The sequence below is a fragment of the Mustela erminea genome, chromosome 6 (genome assembly GCF_009829155.1).
Source record: "Mustela erminea isolate mMusErm1 chromosome 6, mMusErm1.Pri, whole genome shotgun sequence".
NCBI lineage: Eukaryota > Metazoa > Chordata > Mammalia > Carnivora > Mustelidae > Mustela > Mustela erminea.
The window spans coordinates 90,786,675-90,796,148 of NC_045619.1; the positions used below are offsets into that span (position 1 = coordinate 90,786,675).

Here is a 9,474-nt window from a genome sequence, read left to right on the forward strand (position 1 = left end):
GGAGACATCCAGAAGGCCAACAGACACATGAAAAAGTGCTCCATATCACTTGGCATCAGGAAAATACAAATCAAAACCACAATGAGATATCACCTCACACCAGTCAGAATGGCTAAAATTAACAAGTCAGGAAATGACAGATGCTGGCGAGGATGTGGAGAAAGGGGAACCCTCCTACACTGTTGTTTGGAATGCAAGCTGGTGCAACCACTCTGGAAAACATCATTGAAGTTCCTCAAAATGTTGAAAATAGAACTGCCCTATGACCCAGCAATTGCACTACTGGGTATTTACCCTAAAGATACAAACGTAGTGATCCGAAGGGGCACGAATGTTTATAGCAGCAATGTCCACAATAGCCAAACTTTGGAAAGAACCTAGATGTCCATCAACAAATGAATGGATAAAGAAGAAGTGGTATATATACACAATGGAATACTATGCAGCCATCAAAAGAAATGAAATCTTGCCATTTGCGACAACGTGGATGGAACTACAGGGTATCATGCTTAGCGAAATAAGTCAAGTGGAGAAAGACTACTATCATATGATCTCCCTGATATGAGGAAGTCGAGATGTAATGTGGGGGACTTGGGGGTAGGAAAAGAATAAATGAAACAAGATGGGCGGGAGGGAGACAAACCATAAGAATCTCTTAATCTCACAAAACAAACTGAAGGTTGCTGGGGGTCGGGGGATCGGGAGAGGGTGGTGGGGTTATGGACATTGGGGAAGGTATGTGTTATGATGAGTGCTGTGAAGTGTATAAACCTGGCGATTCACAGACCTGTACCCCTGGGGCTAATAATACATTATATGTTTATAAAAAAATTTTTAAAGATTCAGAAAAAAAAAAAAAGCATATAGCTGCCACAAAGATTTTGTCTTGTTTTTACATTTGAGTTTATGGTTTATAGAGTTTTCTTCACTTAATAAATAATTCATGTATTTTTAGCATAACTGTACAATGGTATCCTGGGAAATGTTTCTGTCTTTTAAAAATTGTTTTGTTGTTTAATCCTCTTGAGATCAATGGCAGAGTACACAAAATTATTAAATCCTAAAACTACAAAAGAAGCAATTGTGCTCCTCATGTAGGCTAGAAACATCTCAAAGTAAACAAGGAGACTGAAATCTTTTTTTACCACTCTATTCTAAGTTTTTGTTTTAAGAAATATATTTATTTTATTTCTAATACAGAAAATGTTCTCTAAATTTAATATAAATTAGAGATATGGCTCTTTAAAGAAGAAATGAAACTAGATAAATTTCTTGTCCTGATAAAATCTTTGAGCTCACACAGTTGAGTGTGAGATGTTGGGGTTAATGTACTTTGGATAAGAATGCAAGTTAAAAGTAGTTTAAAGTAATATACAAATATGATGGATATGCAACATTCAGAAATTTCCTCTGTTCTGGGACTCAAATCAAAAGAAGACAGTTGGGAATGAAATTGCTACTAAAGCCAGTAAGGTTGGAGAATTTTTTTTTAAAATTTTAGTCATATTAATTGCATGAACTTGGACAAAAATATTGATTCATTTGTAAGCCATTGAAATATATGCCATGAAGTTAAAACAATTTTTTTTTAACAACTCAGTTGACTTGTCCTAATAAGGAATCTTTGAACCTGCATTTTGTTGGAATCAAGCTTTGAATGGATATCCTTCATAACATTCAAAAGAATCCCAGAAATGTAGTTTATTAAATGAATATGTTGTTTTCCTCAAATAATTATAATTACATATGTTTTTGGTATACAGGATCATTATGAATATTGCAAAATATGACATTGGAAAAATGAATTAGTACTAAACTTGAGAAGTTTTCTTTTATTGAATTCAATAGAATTTAAACATTTCATAAAATATCCAGTTTCATATCCCAAAGGAATCTCCTCTCCCTTACTGATAAATTGTGGAAGTAGTTACAGAAGTCCCTGGGCTTATAAAAATGGTCAGAAACAGTGACTATTTTATTGCCACTCACCAAGTATTTTATTTGCAGTTAAAAGAAGATAATGATGTCAAGTAGTTTACAATAGTTTTTTTAGTTTTTGTATGTGGGTTTTTTTTTTTTTGGCATTTTTGTAATTTAAATTTAGCTTGGGAGTATGCATGTATGAATTCACTTCTAACTTTATAATTTGGTACTCTATATAATTCATCCTTTGTTGACTGACATTTTCTTATGCTTTGGACCTTAAAAAATAGACCAACCTTAAAAAAGCAAAGTAGACCAAACTTGGATTTCAAAAATTTAATCACTGAGTATAAATTGTGCTTAAATAACCAGAACGTAGACATTTTTAGAAAAATTATACATGGGGAGTCTGGGAAAAGAAAGGAAAAAATATAAGAAAGGAATGAAGTAAAAGAAGAAAAAAACCTTAGTCATATTGTAATTATTATAACCATTGGAAATATCTCTACATTTTTTAATACCTGAACTGGACTGTGTGAAATGTAATAGCTTTAAAATACATATAAAAGTTTAAAATAACGTATAACATGACATTCTTCTTAAGGAAAATTTGGTCATGCTTCAGAAAAATTTGGTGATACCCTTTTGAGATGATAAACATGAGGATGTAGGCATGGTCTGGAAAAAGATGGAAAGTAAGAAAAAAATGAAAAGGCTAATAAAATTCTGAATTTTAAGGTGCTAACCATAAAACAAGAGGATAAGAGAAGAGAAGGAGAAGGACATGAGTAAGAGAGAAGAGGCTACCATGGTAACAGGGGGAACCATGCAGAGCAATGACACTAAAACAAACTACCAGGCATGAGTAGATAACATCTTTTTAAATAGCTTGTTTTCTAGAACCCTCCTCTGTTACTGCAAAAGTAAATAAAGAATGCTACATAAACAACACAGTCATCATGCTTGAGGATATACTTCCTATCTACTTGGGTCCATATCAGAGAAACGAGAATAACCAGGGTGAGTGAGAAAAAAGTGCACTCAAGTCTTCAGGAAAAAGAGGAAAACAGACCTAAAGTGGTCATGACAATTTCAATCTTGGAGTTTACAGAAGTTTGGTGAAAGTACTGAATCCCCACTCAGGTATTTAGGTCAAGTTTATGATTTCTAAAAGGCAGGAAGTCCTCAGCTGAAATCTAATTTACAGAATACTATCATAAGGAGTAATAAACAGAGAAAGAGATAAGTTTAGCAAAGAGGAATGAGTTACCTGATGGTGTAAAATAACTTAATCTGAACTAAATAGATTGGAAAAAAAATTGCAACTACAGATGACACAAATTAAAATATTATGACAATTTTTCTGGATTTTTCTTTGTTTCTTTTTTATGACTTTCATATACCATATATTATTCTTTTGGAATGCCTGAATTTATGACACTTCAGAAATGAAATACTAGAGTTGCACTCAGTGAAATTTTGAGTACAAATTATATGAGCAAGGTTTTAGAGGCTGTTACTGCTGACTAGTGTAACACTGAAGGAGGTTGGGTGATGGGAACAACACATGTATGGACAATCTCAAGCAAATAGGTATCTCATGTAAGATTATAACCTTTATTTCTCATTTTTTCTTATTTTTTTATTTATTTATTATTTATTTATTTATTTATTTTGAAGTCAGCAATGAAAAACCACAGCACAGTAACAACTTTTATTCTTCTTGGACTGACTGATAATCCACAATTACAAGTGATCATTTTTCTTCTCCTTCTTTTCACCTACATGTTGAGTGTCAGTGGGAATCTAACCATAATCACCCTCACCCTACTGGACTCTCATCTAAAGACACCCATGTATTTCTTCCTCCGAAGTTTCTCATTTTTAGAAATCTCATTCACAACTGTCTGCATCCCCAGATTTCTTGCCAGTATGGCAACAGGTGATAAGTCCATTTCTTACAATAGTTGTGCAACACAGCTGTTTTTTACTATTGTCTTGGGTGCAATTGAATTTTTTCTTCTAGCTGCCATGTCTTATGACCGCTATGTGGCCATCTGCAAACCCCTGCATTACACCACCATCATGAGTGACAGAGTCTGCAACTTGTTGGTCCTTGCTTCATGGTTGGCTGGTTTTATAGTAATTGTTCCACCACTCCTTGTGGGTCTCCAGCTAGATTTCTGTGCAGACAACGCTATAGATCATTTCTTCTGTGATTTTTCTCCTATATTACAGCTCTCTTGCACAGACACAGATGTAATAGATTTAATGGCATTTCTCTCAGCCATTTTGACCCTCCTGGTTACACTGATACTAGTGATTCTCTCCTACGCAAACATCATCAGGACTATACTGAAGATACCTTCTTCTCAACAGAGGAAGAAAGCCTTTTCTACATGTTCTTCTCACATGGTAGTTGTGTCCATTTCATATGGCAGCTGCATTTTCATGTATGTGAAACCCTCTGCAAAAGACAGAGTATCTTTAAATAAAGGGATAGCCCTTCTCAGTACCTCTGTTACCCCTATGTTGAATCCCTTCATTTATACACTGAGAAACAAACAAGTGCAAGATGCTTTTAAGCACATGATCAAAAAGATTGAGATTTTCTCAGTGAAGTGAATCATTTTAGTGATTTTCCTGAGGTTATGAGTAAAATAAAGCAAGAAGGATAAAGTGCTTCATAGAACTCTTCAATGTTTATATTTGAAATAATAGCAACTATTTTTCTTGCTATAATTTTCATGGTGGCCTGACTAATCTCCAAAGCCTAATTCTCTTTCTTTATCTGTTCCTTATTTAGGCCAAAATAATGTGCCTTTTTATTTGGCACTTTTATCTATTTCTTCTAAAAGTTCTCTAAAAGGAAGACAAAATTAGACTTTAATTTTTCCATGTTTTTTTCCACTGTTCTGGCATTCAGAGATTCAATTTTACACATATTCTATATAGAGTTAATGTACCACCTAAATTTGTAAAACTTAGCTAAAAAACACATATTTCTAGAAACCCTCAAATTGTCACTGACTCAAGGCAAAATAAAAAATGGGAATTGATCTATAACTCTTAGAGATACTGAATCACTAACTACTATATACTTAAATAATATAGAATTTTTCTGTTTCTGTAAATCGAGGTGATGGCAGTCATTTCAGATAATTAATTTGTAAATTTATTTTGCTTATTATTATTATTCTTTATCATATATACTGTACCAGTAAAAAAAAAAACACAAACAAAACCAATTTCACAGTATATGTACATTTGTTTATAAAACATATATTCACTATAGTACAGAATATTTAAACATATTAATAGAAAATTAGAAATTAAGCAAGGACATTAGGCAAAATAATCAATGTATTTTATAACACTACTGTATGATATAAATTAATTTTAATGTTAATGGTACCACTATAAGATGCAATTTCATAAAACATATATTATTATATTTGTAAATATCAGTTTATTATGTGATAAGTTATATGAAAGTCTATCCTAAGCCTCTCTGAACTTGGTACTTAGAAGGGTCTTCATAGTTCAAAACTAATGCTTAACAATGCATGTTGCTCACATCAAAAGGAGTAAAAGTGACAATATTCTTCTGTCCTATTTGAATTTGTTTTTGATATTGAATTACTACAATTCTGTCTGCTTTAATGTTAATCTGCTGCCTAATTTTATTTTTTTTCATTTTTTCTTATTTATTTTTTATTTTCAGCATAACAGTATTCATTATTTTTGCACCACACCCAGTGCTCCATGCAATCCGTGCCCTCTATAATACCCACCACCTGGTACCCCGACCTCCCACCCCCTGCCCCTTCAAAACCCTCAGATTGTTTTTCAGAGTCCATTGTCTCTCATGGTTCACCTCCCCTTCCAATTTCCCCCAACTCCCTTCTCCTAACTCCCCATGTCCTCCGTACTATTTGTTATGCTCCACAAATAAGTGAAACCATAAGATAATTGACTCTCTGCTTGACTTATTTCACTTGGCATAATCTCTTCCACTTCCGTCCATGTTGCTATAAAAGTTGGGTATTCATCCTTTCTGATGGAGGCATAATACTCCATAGTGTATATGGACCACATCTTCCTTATCCATTTGTCTGTTGAAGGGCATCTTGGTTCTTTCCACAGTTTGGCGACTGTGGCCATTGCTGCTATGAACATTGGGGTACAGATGGTCCTTCTTTTCACTACATCTGTATCTTTGGGGTAAATACCCAGTAGTGCAATTGCACGGTCATAGGTAAGTACTATTTTTAATTTCTTGAGGAATCTTCACACTGTTCTCCAAAGAGGCTGCACCAACTTGCATTCCCACCAACAGTGGAAGAGGGTTCCCCTTTCTCCACATCCTCTCCAACACATGTTGTTTCCTGTCTTGTTAATTTTGGCCATTCTAACTGGTGTAAGGTGATATCTCAAAGTGGTTTTAATTTGAACCTCCCTGAGGGCTAGTGATGATGAACATTTTTTTCATGTGTCTGATAGCCATTTGTATGTCTTCATTGGAGAAGTGTCTGTCCATATCTTCTGCCCATTTTATGATATGATTGTCTGTTTTGTGTGTGTTGAGTTTGAAGAGTTCTTTATAGATCCTGGATATCAACCTTTTGTCTGTACTGTCATTTGCAAATATCTTCTCCCATTCCGTGGGTTGCCTCTTTGTTTAAACTTTTATTTTTATATAAATACTTTTAAAGTGCACAGAAAGTTCTTATTTGGAATATTTGAATAGAGATTATAATAATTCTAAGTTTTCCAAATGGGTGGATGAGCATTTTTGTAATTATTGAGCTTATATAATCTTCATTAAAAATAACTATGGAAATAATTTCGAACAATCAATTTCTAAATTTCTTTTGCTTATTTTAACTCTCTTTTGAAAACTAGTTACTTTTTCACATACTGTTAAGATACCATGCATTAAGGATGGCACATGATGTGATGAGCACTGGGTGTTATATGCAGTCATTGAACACTACATCAGAAACCTATGATGTACATATATTGGCTGATTGAATTTAAATTAAAAAAGTAAATAAAATACTCTGTATTTTGGAACAGAATGGTAGAGAAATATCTTCATGAAAGCATATACGATTGATGGATATTTGTTATCATATAAAAGAGAAAACTGGAATATGTCTACTTGTAAATAAAATCTTATATTTCTCCTAATGTATATTTTAAAAAATACTTCGCCTGAGAAGTTCTGAGTCCCTGATACATTTTTTAAAATATATCTTAACATACCATTATATGCTTCCTTCATTCTCCTATCCTCCCTACTCCTTCAACCTCCTCCTCCTTCCTCTTCTGAACTTTCAAATGTAAAAACCATTGTTGGATGGAAGACTGTACAAAAACAGCCTGTGGGCTTGTACTGTAGATTTTGGTTTGCTTACCCATGGTCTAAATAATAACAAAAGGCCAGAGATGCCCCTAAAGCAAGGATGAGGTCTGCTTTCTTATATGTTTTACTATTTCAAGGTGATGCAAGCTATCTGTTATGTTCTATTAATCCAAAAACACATCTAAAGTTAAATAACTCAGTATTTAGTGCCAATATTGTTTTTTTTTTAATTTCTTTTCAGCGTAACAGAATTCATTATTTATGCACCCAGTGCTCCATGCAATGTGCCCTTATATTACCCACTACCTGGCTTCCCCAATTTCCCACTCCTCACCCCTTCAAAACCCTCAGATTGGTTTTCAGAGTCCATAGCCTCTCATGGTTCATCTCCCCTTCCAATTTCCCTCAACTCCCTTTCCTCTCCATCTCCACATGTCCTCTGTGTGCTATCTTATGTGTGCTATGCTCCACAAGTAAGTGAAGCCATATGATAACTGACTCTCTCTGCTTGACTTATTTCACTCAGCATCATCTCTTCCAGTCCCATCCATGTTGATACAGAAGTTGGGTATTCATCCTTTCTGATGGAGGCATAATACTCCATAGTGTATATGGACTACATCTTCCTTATTCATTCGTCCGTTGAAGGGCATCTTGGTTCTTTCCACAGTTTGATAACCGTGGCCATTGCTGCTATAAACATTGGGGTACAGATGGCCCTTCTTTTCACTACATCTGTATCTTTGGGGTAAATACCCAGTAGTGCAATTGCAGGGTCGTAGGGAAGCTCTATTTTTAATTTCTTAAGGAATCTCCACACTGTTCTCCAAAGAGGCTGCACCAACTTGCATTCCCACCAACAGTGTAAGAGTGTTCCCCTTTCTCCACATCCTCTCCAACACACGTTGTTTCCTGTCTTGCTAATTTTGGCCATTCTAACTGGTGTAAAGGTGGTATCTCGATGTGGTTTTAATTTGAATCTCCCTGATGGCTAGTGATGATGGGCATTTTTTCATGTGTTTGATAGCCATTTGTATGTCTTCATTGGAGAAGTGTCTGTTCATGTCTAAGAAATGGCTGTAATGTAAAACACAGTTGCATTTGGTGTGACCACCTAACCCTCTAAAATTTGCCTGGGGTAGGGCAGGCAAATGTTTGAATTAAATGGGTATGTGGAATGGATCACCATTCCTGCATCAGTTTTTAAAGTATTTGATGGTAGTACCGAGTACCGCAGTTTTGCCAGGGAAAGATGCTTTGATTTATTATTTGTTTATGAAGGTGAACTCCATGGCTTTATACATGGTCATGAGTATATCTGTTTTAACAATATATCAGGATGATTTTTCACATGCAGTAGAATCAATGTAAATGAGACTAACACATGACTGCCACTTATCAATAAAACTTGCTCCACCCCTATTATTCTCCACTCTAATAAGTGTGTACCCTGACATTCTATCATCATTATAATTAAGATTAGCTCAGAGATGAGGTGAAACAATCCAAGAAAGTTCCAGATTTTACCCTTTTCAGTAGATAGTTCTCCTGACAAAAGGATTTATATCCTTTCAGGAAAACTGGAAGGAGATTAAGATATTAATATCAATGTATGACTCTTCCCCAAGGATAACTTCCTCCATGGGTTCTGGCTCTATGAACTCACTAAAGTGTTTATTTGGATAAGGAGTCTAACACCATTAGATGGCTTTATCATCCTTCCTTTCACCCAAACTATAGTTCTTTCAATTATATAGGTCAAATAGGAACTTAATGGATTGTCTATTTATTTTAGACTTAGAGCAGCATGATGTTTTTTTCAAACTAAAGCATATCACACAATTTCTTTTTTAAGATTTTTATTTATTTGTCAGAGACAGAGGGAGAGAGAGTGAGCGAGCACAGGCAGAGAGAGAGGCAGGCAGAGGCAGAGGGAAAAGCAGGCTCCCTGCCGAGCAAGGAGCCCGATGTGGGACTCGGTCCCAGGACCCTGGGATCATGACCTGAGCCGAAGGCAGCTGCTTAACCAACTGAGCCACCCAGGCGTCCCCATATCACACAATTTTGATATCCAGCCTAACCGTACCAACTAATAAGTAACCATACCCATCTTGCCAATGTCAGCTAATTGTTATTACATGACCTCTGCCTTCCCATGGTCCCATAATTTCTGGTGAAATGGG

At 35.1% G+C, this 9,474-nt stretch overlaps 1 protein-coding gene across 1 annotated transcript; it reads left to right on the forward strand.

Moving 5' to 3' along the window:
• The first annotated feature begins 3,609 nt into the window (after window positions 1-3,609).
• On the forward strand, window positions 3,610-4,548 carry LOC116592462 (olfactory receptor 6C74). Its single transcript, XM_032345655.1, has one exon. It carries the CDS (start codon window positions 3,610-3,612, stop codon window positions 4,546-4,548), a length of 939 nt encoding a protein of 312 aa, XP_032201546.1.
• The last annotated feature ends 4,926 nt before the right edge of the window (window positions 4,549-9,474 follow it).

Bases quoted from the DNA above. Each gene is read 5' to 3' on its own strand.
- LOC116592462 (XM_032345655.1), top strand. From the start codon at position 3,610: ATGAAAAACCACAGCACAGTAACAACTTTTATTCTTCTTGGACTGACT.